General features: G+C 47.4%; 1 protein-coding gene across 1 annotated transcript in view; it reads right to left on the reverse strand.

Annotated features, from left to right (window-relative positions):
• The window catches only part of LOC108800617 (syntaxin-binding protein 5-like), a gene marked incomplete at its 3' end in the record, with an annotated part of 121709 nt that overhangs the window by 86946 nt on the left and 11963 nt on the right, over positions 1-22800 (reverse strand). The window contains exon 2 of the mRNA XM_018572599.1: positions 1568-1665. Within this exon, the coding sequence (XP_018428101.1) occupies positions 1568-1665 (98 nt within the window). The remainder of the gene's footprint in view (positions 1-1567; positions 1666-22800) is intronic.

Genomic DNA, 22800 nt, shown 5'->3' on the forward strand with positions numbered 1-22800 from the left:
CCAATCAGGCACTGTAGAGGGCCGCTCGCTGGGGCCTCGGAGGAGCAAGCGGCCGCCCGATGACAGAGCCGCCCATTTAACCAGCTTTTTCAGAAGGAGGAGAGCAATGAGGACCTCCATACTTCTCAGGTTCACATTAGGAGGATCTGAACTGTGAGTTAGGGTTTCATTTAAAGGCTTCATCTAAACCCAGGGGAAAAAATGTGATATACTGCAACTTAACAGTCCTTAGATATGTTGGCGGCATTCGTTTTTACTTTTTTCCCCAATAGTTTCACCTGGTGATCCTGCCAGTAATGCACTTTCTGTCATCCCATTCCTCCTCCACCCTCTCTTCTACACAATTAGGTCAAATGTTCATGTTTTGCATTTGGTAAATACCTGTTGTAGCTAGATTCGCTGTCCCACTGTCTAGTTTTCTCACCTAAGCAAGAACGACGTACCGGTGGGCCACCCAAAGACTCCTGGTATATCCATGTGACCAGGGGCATCCCCATAATGAGGCATCTCTATGGCTGGGGCAGCAGGAGTGTGTGCAGCATGGCCAAGTAACAGAACAATCCCCACCCCGGGCTGACATCTTGGCTAAAGCCACCACTCCCCCTTCTCCTGGCTGCCTCAGGTGGTGAATAAGGTAGGGGCAGCCCTGCACGTGACACATCACAGGGGCAGGGCATTAAATTCTGGAGTCTCGCAAGATTAATGAAGCATCACAAGATTTCGCCTCTACTTAGTTCTATGACGCTATGGCTTGTTAAATGGTTGCCATTGCATCTTTATGTAACCTCAAGGTGACGTCAACCAGAAACCATGGACTAGTAAGTTTTATGTTTTTTAAAGGAGAACTATGAGGCGAGGGAAAATCACTCAGCCTCATAGTTCTAGCCAACCTGTAACAATTAAACTGTCACAGGTCGGCTCAGTAGATCGTGAGGTGAGAGAACACATACCCGCGTTCGCTCACCTCTCGGTCCTGTCCCTGCAGAGAGCCGTGACTGTCACTCACGGCTCCCTGCAGGGATTCCCCCCTCCCCGCTCCGATCCTCCAGCGCTGACTGGCGGAACGGACGGGGCGGGTACAGCTGGCTCTGCCTCTAGATATGCAGAGCCAGCTGTCAATCACGCCGTTGGGTGGATCCAGACAGCATTGTCGGGATCTGTTCCGGCCTACGGCGTCTAAGTATACCGCGAGCTGTAACTTGCGGTATACTGAGCTTTGGGTGACGGGAGGACGCTAGTTTGTGTCCTCCCGTTACCCTTAGGAGAACTATGGGGAAAAGCACTGACCCCATAGTTCTCCTTTAAGTCCAGTATATAAACATTTATTGAACTGTCCTAAATGACAATTTGATATATCATTTGAGGGTCCTCTATAAAGACAGGAAATCCCCTTAAACATGACAAGATAATTGTGAACATTCTCCTCTCCTATTCATCTCCAATGGCTGCACATTATAATGGAACATCCTGCAATACGATATTAAGAAATAAGACGTCATCTTACCTCAGGGTCGGAACATGCTTCAGTAACAAAGTACAAAGATTATGGTGAGAACAAAAAGGATACATGCGCACTCCTCCATTGCGTGTCCCAATTGCCAAAATTTTCTGAACCGGATCATAGGCTAAAGCAGTGGGCTGATACGGAAATCCGTGCCGGACAGTCTGGGGAAAAAAAATGGCAGGGCCTATTATTTAAATGTTATTGATATGCAACCACACAAAAAATGATCTAAAACATATACCGCGTTTCCCCGAAAATAAGACACTGTCTTATATTTTTGGGGGGCTCAAAAAAACACACCAGGTCTTATTTTCGGGGTAGGTCTTATTATTTTTTTAATGTACAACAATCCAAAGTTAATGCAAATCCAAATAAATAATCCAAAATGGCAAAGTTAAGAATCGGGTGATCAGGACAATCAGGGGCGCCGCACCTTTCCAAGAGCAATTTGGTGACCAGAATGGGCGAAGCTTTCACTATGGATTCCTCACAGGCGGGGTGCATTTGGTATCACTCCGCCTGTGACAGGGGCCGGCGCTATAGAGGCGGCATCGGCTTATGTGGCTCTGCTCCGTCCGCTGCCGCCTCACTTCCTCTAGCGCTGGCTTCGTTGGCACCGCTGATTCTCTCCCGCCTCTCTTCAAGTTCCCCCTTATGCCACCACCGGCCCTGGGAATGGTCACAACTAGGTCTTATTTTCGGGGTAGGTATTCTATTTTAGCAATTCCCAAAAATGGTACTAGGTCTTAATTTTGGGGTTGGTCTTATTTTCGGGGAAACAGGGTATATCATAGCAGCGGCTCAGCGCATGCTCAGTGCACTCTCTCCCCCTCTTATAGCAGTGGCTCAGCGCATGCTCAGTGTGCTCTGATCCCTTATTGTAGCAATGGCACAAGGCATAAGCATTATGCTCTCTTCCCCTATTGTAGCAGCAGCTTAGCTCATGTGTAGTGCACTCTCAACCGCTGATTCTCTCCCGCCTCTCTTCAAGTTCCCCCTTATGCCACCACCGGCCCTGGGAATGGTCACAACTTGGTCTTATTCTCGGGGTAGGTCTTATATTTTAGCAATTCCCCAAAAAAGTACTAGGTCTTATTTTTGGGGAAACACTGTATATTAGTACCTGTCAGAAGAAAAAGGCATCAAATTTACCAATGAACTTTAAAGCATTAGAAAACCCTCTTCAAATATCTATAGGTCAAGCCCATCCCCCATATATAAGTAAGAGATGTTTTGTTCTTTCTAAAATACAATCTTGAGTTTACATTTTCTAGTCTCACATTTGGAACGTTGCTCTACTGCACTGCCGCACTGCCAGCTGGCAGAGGACTACATGCCCCATGCTGCCTTGCCATCGCTGCTGTTAGTAGTAAGGGTCACTCTGCTGGGTGGCCGGTGCACAAAGTGGATGCAAAACAAAAGCCAAAATAATCAGACTATCCGGCTGGTGATTTATCCGGAAACCACGTCCCGCAACAAATATTCCGTTCAGAAATGTTATAGGCGTGTAATGGACCTTTCAGGCACCAACCATAAAACTAAACATAGTAATGTCATAAAAAAACATTTTAATTGACATTAAATTTTAAAATCACGAATAATAAATGGTTCCTTTTGTTAAGTATAACAATCATTTCTAAATATCAGTATTAGACCTCCACATACAGCCTCATATGGTCACTATTCAGCTGGTAATTTATCATTACAAAGCACTGGCTTCCACATAAACCAGCCATCCTCAACCAGGGTTCCATGGAAGCCCGGGGTCCCTCTAAGCCTGCTAGGGGTTGCTTAAGCTGTGGCTGATTGATATCTATCTAAGTTTATTCTTACAGGTCTTTCCACCAGACATAAAAGGGGGACAACTGTGAAAGAAAGAGGGACGTGGGATTTGGTTCCAAAAGAGGGTATCATATCGAGAATATGGTTGGACTGGACAATCGGATTGAAGAGTCCATGGACACGAAAGTCTGAGACCTATGTGACCTATAAGACTGGAGTAGGAAGAAAGTGTCCTACAATACGAATAAATGTACAAATCCCTCATATACCATGATCACACCATACAGTAAAATCCCTCATATACCATGATCACCCCAAGACAATAAAATCCCTGATATACCATGATCACACCATACAGTAAAATCCCTCATATACCATGATCACCCCAAGACAATAAAATCCCTGATATACCATGATCACACCATACAGTAAAATCCCTCATATACCATGATCACCCCAAGACAATAAAATCCCTGATATACCATGATCACACCATACAGTAAAATCCCTCATATACCATGATCACCCCAAGACAATAAAATCCCTGATATACCATGATCACACCATACAGTAAAATCCCTCATATACCATGATCACCCCAAGACAATAAAATCCCTGATATACCATGATCACACCATACAGTAAAATCCCTCATATACCATGATCACCCCAAGACAATAAAATCCCTGATATACCATGATCACACCATACAGTAAAATCCCTCATATACCATGATCACCCCAAGACAATAAAATCCCTGATATACCATGATCACACCATACAGTAAAATCCCTCATATACCATGATCACCCCAAGACAATAAAATCCCTGATATACCATGATCACACCATACAGTAAAATCCCTCATATACCATGATCACCCCAAGACAATAAAATCCCTGATATACCATGATCACACCATACAGTAAAATCCCTCATATACCATGATCACCCCAAGACAATAAAATCCCTGATATACCATGATCACACCATACAGTAAAATCCCTCATATACCATGATCACCCCAAGACAATAAAATCCCTGATATACCATGATCACACCATACAGTAAAATCCCTCATATACCATGATCACCCCAAGACAATAAAATCCCTGATATACCATGATCACACCATACAGTAAAATCCCTCATATACCATGATCACCCCAAGACAATAAAATCCCTGATATACCATGATCACACCATACAGTAAAATCCCTCATATACCATGATCACCCCAAGACAATAAAATCCCTGATATACCATGATCACACCATACAGTAAAATCCCTCATATACCATGATCACCCCAAGACAATAAAATCCCTGATATACCATGATCACACCATACAGTAAAATCCCTCATATACCATGATCACCCCAAGACAATAAAATCCCTGATATACCATGATCACACCATACAGTAAAATCCCTCATATACCATGATCACCCCAAGACAATAAAATCCCTGATATACCATGATCACACCATACAGTAAAATCCCTCATATACCATGATCACCCCAAGACAATAAAATCCCTGATATACCATGATCACACCATACAGTAAAATCCCTCATATACCATGATCACCCCAAGACAATAAAATCCCTGATATACCATGATCACACCATACAGTAAAATCCCTCATATACCATGATCACCCCAAGACAATAAAATCCCTGATATACCATGATCACACCATACAGTAAAATCCCTCATATACCATGATCACCCCAAGACAATAAAATCCCTGATATACCATGATCACACCATACAGTAAAATCCCTCATATACCATGATCACCCCAAGACAATAAAATCCCTGATATACCATGATCACACCATACAGTAAAATCCCTCATATACCATGATCACCCCAAGACAATAAAATCCCTGATATACCATGATCACACCATACAGTAAAATCCCTCATATACCATGATCACCCCAAGACAATAAAATCCCTGATATACCATGATCACACCATACAGTAAAATCCCTCATATACCATGATCACCCCAAGACAATAAAATCCCTGATATACCATGATCACACCATACAGTAAAATCCCTCATATACCATGATCACCCCAAGACAATAAAATCCCTGATATACCATGATCACACCATACAGTAAAATCCCTCATATACCATGATCACCCCAAGACAATAAAATCCCTGATATACCATGATCACACCATACAGTAAAATCCCTCATATACCATGATCACCCCAAGACAATAAAATCCCTGATATACCATGATCACACCATACAGTAAAATCCCTCATATACCATGATCACCCCAAGACAATAAAATCCCTGATATACCATGATCACACCATACAGTAAAATCCCTCATATACCATGATCACCCCAAGACAATAAAATCCCTGATATACCATGATCACACCATACAGTAAAATCCCTCATATACCATGATCACCCCAAGACAATAAAATCCCTGATATACCATGATCACACCATACAGTAAAATCCCTCATATACCATGATCACCCCAAGACAATAAAATCCCTGATATACCATGATCACACCATACAGTAAAATCCCTCATATACCATGATCACCCCAAGACAATAAAATCCCTGATATACCATGATCACACCATACAGTAAAATCCCTCATATACCATGATCACCCCAAGACAATAAAATCCCTGATATACCATGATCACACCATACAGTAAAATCCCTCATATACCATGATCACCCCAAGACAATAAAATCCCTGATATACCATGATCACACCATACAGTAAAATCCCTCATATACCATGATCACCCCAAGACAATAAAATCCCTGATATACCATGATCACACCATACAGTAAAATCCCTCATATACCATGATCACCCCAAGACAATAAAATCCCTGATATACCATGATCACACCATACAGTAAAATCCCTCATATACCATGATCACCCCAAGACAATAAAATCCCTGATATACCATGATCACACCATACAGTAAAATCCCTCATATACCATGATCACCCCAAGACAATAAAATCCCTGATATACCATGATCACACCATACAGTAAAATCCCTCATATACCATGATCACCCCAAGACAATAAAATCCCTGATATACCATGATCACACCATACAGTAAAATCCCTCATATACCATGATCACCCCAAGACAATAAAATCCCTGATATACCATGATCACACCATACAGTAAAATCCCTCATATACCATGATCACACCAAGACAACAAAACGACGTATCTGATTCGGCTGTATTTGCCAGTTTTAGATACAGAGCAGTCAGTCTATATTGGAACAAATAAACAAATAAACTTCAAAACCCATTGTCAGGTCCTTCACTACTATTGTTCCATGAAAATGACCATTCTTCTCGGTATGACCTCCAACGGGTAGAGAGGAGAATAAAAATACAGGTTTATACCGTAAGTCTAGGTTCAGCAACATTGAGCTCAGCTGCCTTCCTGAATATACCGAATGGCCAGGATTTCCATCAATGGATTTGTTCTTCCCTGATGGCACATTGGGCCTATTCCAAGATGACAATGCCGGGATTCATGGGGCTCACATTGTGAAAGAGTGGTTCAGGGAGCATGAGACATCATTGTCACACATGGATTGGCCACCACAGAGTCCGGACCCCATTGAGAATCTTTGGGATGTGCTGGAGAAGACTTTACACAGTGGTCTGACTCTCCCGTCATCACTACAAGATCTTGGGGAAAATAAATGCAACTCTGGATGGAAATAAATGTTGTGACGTTGTATAATGTTATTGAAACGATGCCCCAGCGAATGTGTGCCGTAATCAAAGCTAAACCCAGTCCAACAAAATATTAGAGTGTGGTCTTTTTGGCCAGGCGGTGTATGTATATATGTGTGTGCGTGTTTCTATACTGTTTGCCTGATGAGGGACCATGTTCGTTCCCGAAACATTGCTTTTACACTGTGCCAGCCATGTCTGTATAATGTCCGAATAAAAGAGGCGTTCAACACATTGGACCTTGGGGTGCGGGTGACTTCTTTTGGACAGTTTGTGTTTCTATATGGAGCCTGGTGGCTGCATCCTCTGCTGGCTTCTTATAGCATTTGGCAAAAGTAAAAAATTAAATGTCCGGTGAGGAGAGTTGGAACCCTTTGACATGGTGTGGAAATCTTGGAACTCAAATCCCCCTAAAAAAACAAGAAACTTAGTTGAGTTTACTCTCTATTATAAAAGGAAATATCAGTTCTGGGCAGGGCAGCCATCAGGGGGGTACGGCCGATACTCATGTAAGGGGCCCGGGCAGCCTGGGGGGCCCGCCCGGGTCCCTTACATGACTATCGGCCAACGGTGAAGGTCGAGGAGGCGGAGGCCTGGCCCTAGCAGCGCAGGGCCCCAGCATTGCCGCTCCAGCGGCTTTGAGACAAGCTAGGGCCCCATCAGCGACGCTGTTAGTCTGATGTCGGACTGGCCGGAAGTGACGTCACGTTAGTGACGTCACGTTAGTGACGTCACTTCTGGCCGGTCCGGCGGCAGACGAGGCCATGTGTGCAGGTAAGAGGAGCTAGGAAGGAAGGAAGGAAAGGAGGGAGGGGAGGGATGCAGCCCTGACCAGCCCACCTGAGACCCCTTCAGAGCCCACCATAGACAGTCTCAGATGGGCTATGCAGCATCTATGGTGGGCTCTGCAGGGTCACTCTCAGGTGGGTCCTGTGTCCAGAGCGTCACTAAGCCCTGCGTCCAGCACGTCACTAAGCCCTGTGTCCAGCGCGTCACTAAGCCCTGCGTCCAGCACGTCACTAAGCCCTGCGTCCAGCGGCACGGCGCGGGGGGGCCCGGCCTAAAGCCGTGTAAGGGGCCCCAAAATTTCTGATGACTGCCCTGGTTCTGGGTAGACTATAGCAGGCTATAGACATCAGATGACTTGGTTGCTTGGTCCAGTCCGAGAGGACAATGATCTCATGCTCATGGGCTTGGTGTGCAGAAGGTGAGAAGCAGTTTTTTTTTACAAAGAGTCCTGAGACTCAATTGAAGAAATCCAGAAAAATATATAACTCCCACTGAAAGTCAGTACAATACGGCCAATGTATTTCAGAGGTTCAGCGCATCACCTTCATTAGGACATTGAGTGTCGGTAGATGAGGGAGACCAGTTGGGGCTGGAAATTGCTCCCCAGTAATTGTGGTTGCTCCGGGCTGCTTCAGCAGATTACTGGTGACAAAAAAACTGGGGCAGGAAAACAGATGCTGGCAGGTAGACAGATGCCGGCAGGTAGACAGATGCCGGCAGGTAGAGAGATGTCGGCAGGTAGAGAGATGCCGGCAGGTAGAGAGATGCCGGCAGGTAGAGAGATGTCGGCAGGTAGAGAGATGCCGGCAGGTAGAGAGATGCCGGCAGGTAGAGAGATGCCGGCAGGTAGAGAGATGCCGGCAGGTAGAGAGATGCCGGCAGGTAGAGAGATGCCGGCAGGTAGAGAGATGCCGGCAGGTAGAGAGATGCCGGCAGGTAGAGAGATGCCGGCAGGTAGAGAGATGCCGGCAGGTAGAGAGATGCCGGCAGGTAGAGAGATGCCGGCAGGTAGAGAGATGCCGGCAGGTAGAGAGATGCCGGCAGGTAGAGAGATGCCGGCAGGTAGAGAGATGCCGGCAGGTAGAGAGATGCCGGCAGGTAGAGAGATGCCGGCAGGTAGAGAGATGCCGGCAGGTAGAGAGATGCCGGCAGGTAGAGAGATGCCGGCAGGTAGAGAGATGCCGGCAGGTAGAGAGATGCCGGCAGGTAGAGAGATGCCGGCAGGTAGAGAGATGCCGGCAGGTAGAGAGATGCCGGCAGGTAGAGAGATGCCGGCAGGTAGAGAGATGCCGGCAGGTAGAGAGATGCCGGCAGGTAGAGAGATGCCGGCAGGTAGAGAGATGCCGGCAGGTAGAGAGATGCCGGCAGGTAGAGAGATGCCGGCAGGTAGAGAGATGCCGGCAGGTAGAGAGATGCCGGCAGGTAGAGAGATGCCGGCAGGTAGAGAGATGCCGGCAGGTAGACAGACGCCGGCAGGTAGACAGCTGCTGACTAGCCACCCGCTGCCATCAACTGGACAAGTTAGAAAACCGGTCATGGTCACAACTGCACCCCCTGGACAAGCAACTCTGGCAGTATCTTCATACCCAACCCCTACCTCATCCGTCCACCATTCACAAGCTTTTGGTTGACCTGAACATACATGACAATGTTACCCAATTCTAATGACTGAGGGCGGTAGGATGAAGCACGCACACCAAGCTGGGTCCCCCCCATGATCTCTCCTCCATGCAGTCAGATATTTTAGTTCCGCAGTCTCGCGCGTCAAGGCCGATCTACAAACTTGTTTTTCAGAAGGACATCAATATAAATTATGGAAAGCATTTTACTGCGACTGGTAATCAATGGCCGCCGGGCGTAAGTGAAACATGTCATAGGTCACGCATAACCACGCGTGTAGCCACTTATTATTAAAACATTTTCAGGCGCTTAAAGAGCCCGATTTGCATTTAAATGACCGAAAAATCGTTTGTGAGGAAAGTCTCTGAGGTTTGATTAATGTGGAGCTGAATGAATTCCACATCGATTGATTACAATGACCCCAATTAATAATCTTTAAAGTCATATGCACCATCACATACACACGTCATATGCACCATCACATACACACGTCATATGCACCATCACATACACACGTCATATGCACCATCACATACACACGTCATATGCACCATCACATAGACACGTCATATGCACCGTCACATACACACGTCATATGCACCATCACATACACACGTCATCTGCACCATCACATACACACGTCATATGCACCATCACATACACACGTCATATGCACCATCACATACACACGTCATATGCACCATCACATACACACGTCATATGCACCATCACATACACACGTCATATGCACCATCACATACACACGTCATATGCACCATCACATACAGACACCCATCAAATGCACCATCACATACTCACGTCATATGCACCATCACATACACACGTCATATGCACCATCACATACACACGTCATATGCACCATCACATAGACACGTCATATGCACCGTCACATACACACGTCATATGCACCATCACATACACACGTCATATGCACGGTCACATACACACGTCATATGCACCGTCACATAGACACGTCATATGCACCGTCACATACACACGTCATATGCACCATCACATACACACGTCATATGCACCATCACATACACACGTCATATTATTATTATTATTACATAGTATTTATATAGCCCCAACAGTTTGCGCAGCGCTTTACAATGTAAGGAAGACATTACAATTACAATACAATTCAAGACAAGATGGTAAGGAGGGCCCTGCCCCGGAGAGCTTACAGTCTAAGAAGGGAGGGGCCAGTGATACATGAGGAGGGAGCTGTGTGGGGGATGAATTGTTTGAGAATGTGATGGTTCAGTGGTTAGGTTGAGGTGGGATAGGCTTCCCTGAAGAGAAGAGTCTTCAGGGAACGCCTAAAGACAGTCAGGGTGGGAGATAGACGGACAGGTTGGGGTAAAGAGTTCCAGAGGATGGGAGAGACTCTAGAGAAGTCCTGGAGGCGAGTATGGGAGGAGTTGACTAGGGAGCTGGAAAGCAGGAGGTCTAGGGAAGAGCGGAGGGGACGGTTAGGGTGATATTTTGAGACAAGGTCTGAGATATATCGGGGGGCGGAGTTGTGGACGGCTTAATAAGTGACTGTTAATATTTTTTATTTTATCCTTTGGGCGAGTGGAAGCCAGTGCAGGGATTGGCAGAGGGGGGCGATGGTTTAAAGGTGAATGGGAGTAAGGAGATAGGTCTGAAATTATTGAGGTTGGCAGGGTCGAGTGAAGGTTTTTTGGGTATTGGGGTGACCAGGGCATGTTTGAGTGGGGTAGGAAAGATTCCAGTAGAGATGGAAAGATTGAAAATGTGAGTAAGAGAGTCTAGGATAGAGCAAGAGGGTGACCGAAGTAGTTTTGAGGGAACAGGGTCCAGGGGGCAAGTGGTGCGGTGGGTGTCAGAGAGAAGCTTTGTAACCTCCTCAGTGGTGACCGGGTCAAAAGAGGAAAGTAACAAGTGTGAGGGAGGGTCTGGTACATGAATAGGGGAAGCTGATTGGACAGTGGCGATCTGATCCCGAATTGTATCTATATTGTTTTTGAAATGAGTGGCAATGTCCTGGGCAGTGAGTGAGTTAGTGGGTGGTGGTGCATATGCATATGGATATGGACGGTCATATGCACCATCACATACACACGTCATATGCACCATCACATACACACGTCGTATGCATCATCACATACACACATCATATGCACCATCACATACACACGTCATATGCACATCACATGCACCATCACATACACACATCATATGCACATCACATACACTCATCATATGCACCATCACATACACACATCATATGCACCATCACATAGACACGTCATATGCACCATCACATACACACGTCATATGCACATCACATACACACGTCATACGCACATCACATACACACATCATATGCACCATCACATACACTCATACCATTTCCATACAACGGGTCAGGCACATTAGTGCAAGATACGCTGTATGTAATTTTACAGATCTGAAGGCAGCAGTAACATTCATTCACTTTCCTCACATACATATCAAGCTTGTGCTGCTTATCCATGCGCTGTGCCACCAAGGCGGGTCTCAAAGTCAACACGTAGTCGAGTAATGGACTCTCACCCAACGTTCCAGAAGTGTACAACCAACACAGTCAGCACAGTCAGCATGTTCTGTAGGAAAAATGTGCCGTAAAAATAACTTGACAGGTCATGTGGTGGTTTGGTGGCTCGCTGGCATGTGCTCAATAAAGCAGTATGGAAGGGGCAATGTTTCCCATGGTTGGGGACCATGTAGCTGCCAGCCTGGGTACTGGAAGTGGAACATTTTCAGGCAATCAGGAAGCTGACAGACTGATGATAAAAAGAGATGATGAAGGTATCGGAGAAAGGGAAAAGGAACAAAGTAAAAATGAACCATCAACACGCCACACAAGCTAATAGTGCAACCAATCATAACATCATGTAATTACAGCATGCTGGAAAATCCTGGGGGGAATACAATGGCAGATCTGAAAAATGCAGTGAAGAGCTGACATGGTCAGAAAAGTTTTGTATGGTCGGAGTTATAGTCTTCCAAAGCAGTATTGTATGGCAAGGAGAAGGCCCACGGCAAGGAGAAGGCTTATGGCAAGGAGATGGGCCCACGGCAAGGAGAAGGCCCATGGCAAGGAGATGGCCACGGCAAGGAGAAGGCCCACAGCAAGGAGATGGCCCACGGCAAGGAGAAGGCCCATGGCAAGGAGATGGCCCACGGCAAGGAGAAGGCCCATGGCAAGGAGAAGGCCCATGGCAAGGAGAAGGTCCATGGCAAGGAGATGGCCCATGGCAAGGAGATGGCCCATGGCAAGGAGAAGGCCCATGGCAAGGAGATGGCCCATGGCAAGGAGAAGGCCCATGGCAAGGAGAAGGCCCATGGCAAGGAGAAGGTCCATGGCAAGGAGATGTCACATGGCAAGGATAAGGTCCATTGCAAGAAGATGGCCCATTGCAAGGAGATGGCACATGGCAAGGAGATGGCCCATTGCAAGGAGATGGCACATGGCAAGGAGAAGGTCCATTGCAAGGAGATGGCCCATTGCAAGGAGATGGCACATGGCAAGGAGAAGGTCCATTGCAAGAAGATGGCCCATGGCAAGGAGAAGGTCCATGGCAAGGAGATGGCCCATGGCAAGGAGAAGGTCAATGGCAAGGAGATGGACCATGGCAAGGAGATGGCCCATGGCAAGGAGAAGGTCCATGTCAAGGAGATGGCCCATGGCAAGGAGATGGCCCATGGCAAGGAGAAGGTCCTTGGCAAGGAGATGGCCCATGGCAAGGAGATAGCCCATGGCAAGGAGAAGGCCCATGGCAAGGAGAAGGTCCATGTCAAGGAGATAGTCCATGGCAAGGAGATAGTCCATGGCAAGGAGATGGCCCATCGAGTACTCGTACTCGATACCAAAAAAACTGGTATCGCTGCATCCCTAGATGTTTCCCTATCCGGCTAACCAGGCTGCAGGATCAGTGCAGACATCTTCTCTGGATTACCTATCAGTATGACTGGAGCTCCTTTACGATACATTTATATACAGTCCATAAACAAGCGATCTAGTTACACAAGTTGGTGACTTCTGTTTTATGTTGAACCACAAAAGAGTGAAGGTTGTTATAACTGCAAAGGGCAAGAGGGGGGACACGACTCCCTAATAACTCCCATGGTTTCAGAATGCCATGTCCAACAAGCTCACAGAGGTCTATTAATGCACAGGTGGACAAATTATTTTGGAATTCAGGAGCCAGTCTGTCCCATCCAGGAGCCAGAGGGAATTTTTTAGGAGCCGGGTCCATTGACACCAACTAGAGAAAACACTCAAACGTTAGGTGCCAGCTGTCATTCGTAAGGAGCCCTGGTTACCTGGTTTCCGGGATTTGCCCTGCCCTGTATGAAAGGGACAATAAACCAGCAAGTTCTCAGAAAGGCCGCTTCTGACATACACACAATAGGTTTCATTCACCAAGCTTTCACACAAGGAGAAGGATTTATATTTGGGCCGCGTCATTTTCATATCTCGATCGACTCACTGAAATGTACTTACAGATCCTCATCCTGGTGTGTTAGCTTAGTGAATGGAACTTCTTGCCTCAAAGTTCATGGGGCCACTTGTCACAGTTCAGGTGCAGACTTGCAGCTGAGCTATTACTTGTAGTTCTACACTCTTACCCCTGGTTCTGCAGGCTTGCAGGGCTGTGCTGTTGCTTGTAGTGCTCCAGGCATGTGCTCTGTACCTGACTCGTTTTCCCAAGCTAGATGGCGAGCCCCCTTGGTTTGCGAATGAACCTGAATTCCTTAAAGTTTGCTCGTGTGCCGATCTTCGGCTTGTCCCTGGAAATCCTTGTCTACAGTCTGCTCTGAACTTTGACTTGTCCCTGGTGATCCCAGTCTTCTGTCTGTCCCCATCCTTTGGATTGTCCCTGGAAGTCTATTCATCTGTCTGTCCTTGACCTTTGTCTTGTCCCTTGTATGTGTGTATGCAACCTTTCCAGAACTCCGGCCTTGTCAACCATGACTGATGGATTTGTCAATTTTCCGTCCCTCCGTTAAAAAAACCCCAATGAACACACGGACTGCGCGACGTGGATTTTAACGGCCACATCAGCCTTTTTATTAAACAAACAACTTTAACAATAACCAAAAGTAATAAACCAAATATACAAAAATAATACTTTAAACAATGGTTGACCTGAGAAGGGGTCTTTGGGTGCCCGCCTGCCCAAAAAGGCCTCTCATAACACTCCACCCATGTCCCCAGCCGCACCACAACCAGCTGGAGGACACTTACTCCTTCTGGGTTCCCAAGGGGCCAGGCCACGCCCTTTACAAATCCGGACACCGACAGGGGGAAGCACCCATACCAGCTGCGGGCCCCCCATTTTTGTAATGAACTCCGATTTTGTAGACCCCCCAAAGACCCCCTAACCAGCCAAGCTGCCGTGACAAAAGAAACCCCCCCAACCCCCATAACCACAAAATTCAGGGAGGGAGGGACAACCTGCTTCCTTCGTAGATTTCCAGGAAGAGGACGTCCCTCAGCCCTCGCAGATCCTTACCACGCGGCTCCTGACTCCCACGTCCAATCAGGTAAGAGCAGCTATTCCCATTTTATTTTTAACCCTTTCTCCCCGGACTATTCCTCCCCCCAGTCATGTAGCCCCTCCGCTTAGTCTCTCTGTGTCTGTCTTTCTTGGCTATTAGGTGAGTTGGGGGAACCTAGGGATTGTGACCTGGGGTCAGCACGCAGCCAAGTCCACCCCCACCATCAGGAGCTCTGGTGAACGCCGGCTGCCCCTTAGATTCCACATCCTGGGGGACCCCATGCCACCTACCTAGCATTGCAGCAATCTGCCCTGTAACTTGTCCTACCACCCTATTCTGTCTTCCACTGCCTCATTCAGTTCCCCTGCTCTGCTCCCTGCTAGTACTCCAGCTCTGGGAGTCGTCAGCCTACACTGCTCGCACCCTTTTCTCTATGTGTCCCTGCCAGTGTAGTGGAAAGGGTCCACAGACCTGATTCCAGTTCATACCCGTGAGCCCCGATCCATGACATCAACCAAAAGTTGGATATTACTAAATGACCACTGACCATGACTTAGGACTAGGGATGCACCGATACCGGTATTTTGGTACCGAATACGAGTACCGATAATCTTTTTTCAGTACTCGCCGATACCAATTACTGAGTAACGAAAGTCCCATTCAGGAAGCCAGGCGGCTTGTTATGACCCGCCACCTGGCTTCCTGATTAGCCGGGAAGCCGGGCAGCGTGTAAAGACTCGCCACCCGGCTTCCCGATTAACAATCAAGTCTGTCCCCTCTTACCTTGTCCAGCCTGTCACTCCCGGGGCCTCTCCAGCCAGAACGCGGCCTTCCTCCGGTACCCAGCCAGAGCCGTCTGGCCCGCCAATCAGGAAGCCGGGCGCCGTGTAATGACGCGACGCCCTGCTTTCTGATTGGCCGGCTCCATGCTCTCTCGTCATGAGATGACGAGGGAGCATAAAGCCAGCTTCCCGGCCAAACAGAATGCCGGGCGCTGCGTCATTACATGGCGCCCGGGTTCCTAATTGGCCAGCTTCCCGACCAATCAGAAGTGACGAGAGAGCATGCAGCCGCTTCCCGGCCAATCAGGAAACCGGCGCCGTGTAATGACGCGCTGCCCGGCTTCCCGATACCAAAAGTAATCGTGCTAGGCATCGGAGCATTTGGCCGAGTACACTCGGTATCGGCACCGATATCGATACTAGTATCGGTATCGGTGCATCCCTACTTAGGACTAAATCACCATTTATATACTATATAGATTAGAAATATAGATTTGTTCATATAAAATCTAATTGGGCAAATCCCTGCTATATAAACAGGGGCCGCCAGGCGAAATTCGGAAGTTCCTTTTCATTCCCGGTGGCACCGATCTTGTAGCATTACCCACCACTTAATTTAGCATGAATCTAGCGCATAATAACTTACACATAAACCGAGGCAATTACAATCAGGACAACTATTATCATGTGAAATAAAGGGAGCCTCGCCGCCCCCCCTCGGCAATCTGTGTAATTGCTTAATGAAGGTAAAGCCGGCCGTACAGGGGAAGGGAACACAAAAGGTCAGATTAAAGGGAAGAGCTCTCCTGCATGTTTATTGAGCACACATATATCATTATTGTTAAAAGTCTTATCTGGAAGTCATTTTTGACTGTACTGTATTTTGACTTTTGATTTGGATGCGCAGACGTTTCCTCTAGCGGCTCTCCGCATATACGGGAATGAATTGGCATCCCTGCTAAAAGACTGCCGAGATAACCTTGTGCTGCGATAGAGGAGAACGGAAGCCCAGACACAGTGCAGCATGACTAAGTAGGGCAGCACGGTCTGCAAATATAAATGGTAAACGTGGTTGCCTCCCTGTATATACGTTATGGCCAAAAGTATGCCGACACCCTTCCAAATGATTGAGTTCAGGTTTTCCAGTGACGGGCACTATTAAAAGGAGAACTATGGGGTCAGGGCTTTTCCCCATAGTTCTGCTTAGGGCAACGGGAGGACACAAACTAGCGTCCTCCCGTCACCCAAAGCTCAGTATATAGAGAGCTACAGCTCGCGGTATACTGAGACGCCGCAGCTGAAGCGGATCCCGACAATTGTGCCGGGAACCGCCCAGCTGCGTGAGTGACAGCTGGCTCTGCCTATCTAATGGCAGAACCAGCTGTGCCCTCCCCCGTCGGTTCCGCCGGTCAGCGCTGGCGGATCGGAGCAGGGAGGGGGGAATCCAGCCCCTCCCCCTTTAACGGCAGAGAGCCGTGACAGGATCGAGAGGTGAGCGAACGTCGGTATGTGTTCTCTCACTTCCCGATCTACTGAGCCGACCTGTGACAGTCTCATTGTCACAGGTCGGCTAGAACTATGAGGTGAGTGAAAAGCACCCCCCCCTCATAGTTCTCCTTTAATGCTACAGCGTACAAGACATTTTTAAAAACTGTGTACTTTCAACCTTGTGGAAACAGATTGGGGAAGGACCTTATCTGTTCCTGCAAGTCATAGTCAGACCAGTTTGGTGGAGGAACTTGAGAACTTGAGAGTCCTGCACACAGCCCTGACCTCAAACCTACTGAACACCTCTGGGATGAACTGGAATGCCAATTGTGAGCCGGGTCTTCTCATCCAACATACACTATATTGCCAAAAGTATTGGGACACCCCTCCAAATCATTGGATTCAGGTGTTCCGTGACATTTCCTGGCTAAAGTATCTGACCTCACAAATGCTATTCTGGCTGAATGAAAACTAATTCCCACGGACACACTCCAAAATCTCGTGGAAAGCCTTCCCAGATGAGTGGAGGCTTCTGTCCATAAACTGCAGTCATGTGTCAGGTCAGGTCCCATTCTTCCTTCTTCCCCCTCTGCAGTATTGGAGGGTCCATCTTGCAGAGGAAACATGGCTTCCTAGTGATGTAGGGACTGCCTATGGCCATCACCCGAGTTCACAAAGGGTCCTTAGAGGATCGGAGTCACAATGTCTGGAGGGTGTAGTAACAATATCGGTTGGGAGTGTGGCAGAGAGCAGCCAGAAGTGGCACCATGGAGTACTATGTGGATTCAGGTAAGTACATGGTCTTGGTCCAGGGGGACAGGGTGCAGACAGAACTTTCTTGGGAGATATATTCCCTTTAAATAGAGGAATGCAGCAGCAGGAGGTGTTCTGGACTTTCTTTCTTCCTTTCCTTTTTTTTTTTAACATCAACACATTTCATTTCAATCAACAAAATAAGCAGTGCAGTGTCGGAGCAGATGAAGCATGAAATGACTCTCCGGGACACGGCTCTGGTTAATCTATTGCTTCATATATGACCATTACATTTTATATATACTTCTGAGTTAGCGTAAAGCACGGCAGGAGTATGAACAAGTTGCAAAGTCTTCCTGGTGCCCGAGGCACTTGTCATCACTCCAAAAAAGTGCACTCCAGTCAAAACTGAAAAATGAACCCCTAAGAGACATACAGGGAGCAGAGCCTGCAATGTTCCATGCTATAGAACGCTGGGCTACGAAATCTGTAGGCCACTAGCCTCTCTTTTGTTGGTAACCAGAGAACCCCTTGCAGGATAAAGGAGGAGAGGAATCCACACGCATGCCCGCTTCACATATAGCAGGCCGGGGGGGTAAAAAGAGTCAGTACGAAATTTCTCGCCAACGACCAAACAGATTGAAACCCGCCGTGAATGGAATGAATCACAGAGAGGAAAGTTCTGATGGCACAAGCCCATTGGATTCCACATTAGAAGGTGGACTGGTCCTTGTGTTCATGGGCTGCTCATCTTGAATATTGGAACATTAATTAATTTCTGTTGAGGAAAAATGTTACCGGAGAACACGAGAGGAACAAGCGGTCAAAGCTCTACGAGGGAGCTACACCCAGGGTTAGGTACAAGTCAGGGACGTGCGGTCGGTAACCCCGCAGAGTCCACCCGAGAACCCGCACAGCCCTGACGAGAGCCCACGCAGGCCACCTGGGACCCTGGAGACATCAGGGCGCCACCCCGGAACAACATAAGAGTATGTAGCATCATATTATTTTGTCTTGCTGTATAATGTATTGCTGGGATTTGTAGTCCTCTATAGCCGGTCTCTTTACTCCCTCCTCTGGCTGCCTCTGGCTGCCTCTCCTCATTCTCTCTTCTATAGTCTACGGGGGGGGAAATCTCATCATTGTGGGAGGGGCAGAGACACAAAGTACTGGGGCAATCTCACCATTGTAGACCAGTAGGGGCTGTAGACCAGTAGGGGCTGTAGAGCAGTAGGGGCTGTAGACTGGCTGTAGACCAGTAAGGGCTGTAGGCTGGTAGGAGGGGCAGAGACACAAACTACTGGGGAAAAAATTGCTGCTTGTGCCGCTAGAGTGTTCGGGTTTCAAATGAAGAAAAGGTGGCAACCCTACGGGGCGGAGATGCAGGTCTATGAGACATGCAGCGCCACAGCCAGCGCAGGCACAGGAGTTCAGCAGGACTTCATGTATACTCAGAACTAAAGGCACCCTGCAAATGACCTTCACTTTCACTTTCACTTCCTGTCTGATAACCACAACAGGAAGTGAGAGGAAATCATTCCAGGAAGAGAGGGAACAGAGATGCAAGACTATAAGACCTACAGCGCTACAGCCAGCACAGCCACAGGAATTCAGCAGGAGCCGGACTTCCACCTGCACGTATACTGATGATGCGGGGGCAAGGGGGCAGTTCTCAATATGGCAGGTGGCTTTACAGCAAAGGCACTGTCAGGGATACCGCGCACAGGTGTCCCCACACCGCGTACAGGTATCTCTACGGGAAGACCAAATGTGCGACCACACTAGGCGAGGTTTATAAAACACACCAAAATAATAAAAACACAAACAACCCCACCAACACCCACAAGTATCAAACAATAACCCACTAGATGCAAAAAACAAACAAAGGGCAAGTGAAACCCGGGGAGCATGGGAACACAAGGGGAGCCACAAAGCACTGGTCAGGGTACATGGGGGCATCAGGAAATGGCAACAATACTGAGCCAAAGTCCACACTGCAGGGAGGGATTAAATACCCTCCAAGGAAGCACCAGGTGGAGAATAATCGCTGGCAGCTCAGAGACACCCGCAGGTGAGAACTGGAGTTGCAGGTTCCAGCACCACCCAATGGTGGTCTGATACCAGGCAGCTCCCGGCTGCCTGGAGGCACCTGCAGGTGAGAGCAGGGACTGCAGGACCAGGTTCCAGCGCCACCTGGAGGTGCTATGGTCCCTGACAGGCACCCTGCACTTTCACTTCCCGTCCGATAGCTACAACAGGAAGAGGAAATCATGCCAAAGAGAAAGAAATCCCTGGTGGTCACCAGACCTAGTGTCCCCATCGGAAGATTTCAGAAATATTCCTGCTCTAAAGACAACCGGAAATTTCGGATTTTCTTTCACTTTCATTAATAACGGTCCCCAGGACAAAGAGAAAGAGGGTGAGACAGAGAGCAATACAAACTGGGCAGGTGTTCTAACCCCTCTCCAAAAAATGTTTTGGCTTCAGTGGTACTTTAACAATCAGCAAAAGAGTTTTAGAAGAAGCCCTCCCCGACCTTTCTGGCTGCTGGCACTGTGAAGTAATTCATACACCATAGAAACACCTGAGGTGTGTTTACATCAGATGGCTGACAAGCCGCCAAGACTCGGCTCTCCATACAAGGCACAGGGGAATCAAAACTGCAATTTCAGGGCCTTTATTGTGAACCTTGAAGATGAATTTCTCCACACTGTCTGCAGCTAGAGAGGGGAGTAAGGGCTTTTTTCAGAATGTGTATATCTTGATGTGGATTGTATGGGTTCCAGCTCACTGTAACAATAGCGGCTTAGTAGTTGCAAGCTAAGCTTAAAGTGACATTAAACCCTCAGATTTTTTAACATAAAACAATACTGTAATGTGCACCTTACTGTAATCCATGCGAGTTTCCCTTCTCTTTGCTGCTCTTCCTTTTAAATCTGTATCTGTTCTCATGCTGGGCAGAACTTCTGTTTTGCAGCAGACTGCCTTGTCTCAGGAATGGATATATGGTGTCTGTGTATAGGTTTGTATAGGTTTGTAACCTGAGCCAGCACTACAGGAAGAGGCCCTGAGCTGCAAAGGGAAGTTCTCCCCAAGCATGAGAAGACATGAGGATTTAAAAGGAAGAGCAGCAAAGAGAAGGGAAACTACCATGGATTACAGTAAGGCGCACATTACAGTATTGGTTTATGTTAAAAAATCTGAGGGTTTAATGTCACTTTAAGACCTCATTCACACACGAATCGGCCGGCACATACAGCTCCGTGCTGCGTGCACGGCCGTATCGGGCCGCTCCCGGGAAGGACAGTTGCTGCGTGTGATTAGTATGCAGCCCCCTGTCCTTCTCTATGGGAGTACGTGGCTGTACGACGCCTAACGCTCACGCGTCATGCACGTCCGTGCGGGTGTGCCCATACTCGTACGCTGACAGGATGGATCCTGTCTGCGTCCGAGCCGGGACACCCGCACCCGTACAGACCTGCACTTGGGGTGAGCGTACGAAGCACAAATTGTATAGTAAAAGTAGATTGACGGAGGCAGCTGACCTCATTTTGTGGGTACACAACGTTGCTGAACTTAGACCTGATGGACTGAAGCGACCCCAGACCAGAACACTTTCGGAATTCTAGGTGGTGACTTATTCTCTGCCCGGGCAGTGCATACAGGAGTGCAATAATCCCAAACAAAGGACCTCAATGTGAAGGTTTAACACAGCGAGGAATACCGCTTTCATCTTTAATCATCCGCTATCCACATGTACGGTTGTATTGCTCAGCAGCTTCCCGATATCTATTATTATTATTATGAAGCATGAATGTAAGAGAGAAAAGGAACAGAGACGGAGCTCACTGTGACCAGCTACATATTTCCAACGGGGAATACGTCACTCTTTTGGTTGCTACATTCTCTCCTCTGCGAGGGAGCGCGGAGAATTCATAGGTAAGCCGAGACAAGCAAACTGTTTAAAACGCCAAAAATATATATATTACTGTTGGAAAAATAAATAAATCAGTAACATAATTAGGGCTGGTAATTATTCAGATTTTCAGGTTCGATTAATCAAATTTTTTTAAAATCGATTAATTGATTAATTTCGATTAATGATAACGCACATACAGATCCAACTACATTGACCTATACACATACAGCACAGCAATGCCCTATACACATACAGCACAGCAATGCCTTATACACATACAGCACAGCAATGCCCTATACACATACAGCACAGCGATGAACTATACACACACAGCATAGCGATGAACTATACACATACAGCGCAGCAATGAAGTAATAAAATGAACTCGGATCACACTAATCCAGCACGTTATTAATAGGGCTGCAACAACTAATCAACATAATCGATTATAATAAACTTCGTTAGCCGACGGAGCCACTTGGGGAAGGGGGAGGAGTCCGGTGACGTCGATGTCCGTGACGTCAACGGATCGCCGACGGGACTCCCGGAAGCCGGCGGAGAGGCGAGTGTTTTCATTAGCGATCAAAATCATTTTAATCGATCAAAAAGTTTAATCGAGAAATTAATCTTCAATTTCCACAGCCCTAAACATAATATATGTAACCCTTCAAAATGCCCCCCTCGGAGCGCACATTTCCACATCCAGGAGGGTGTGTACCCCCTGCCCTCCCTCCCTGACCTCTAAAAAGGTGAATACACCAGCGAGAACGTCCTATGGAAATGACTGGCGGCACTAGAAGTCACAGGGATAGATTTGCATGCTCTCATTCTAAACTGCACAGCTGCAATACTTCCATTAGG

Source organism: Nanorana parkeri, unplaced genomic scaffold (genome assembly GCF_000935625.1).
Source record: "Nanorana parkeri isolate BGI_ZX_2015 unplaced genomic scaffold, ASM93562v1 scaffold2082, whole genome shotgun sequence".
Classification (NCBI taxonomy): domain Eukaryota; kingdom Metazoa; phylum Chordata; class Amphibia; order Anura; family Dicroglossidae; genus Nanorana; species Nanorana parkeri.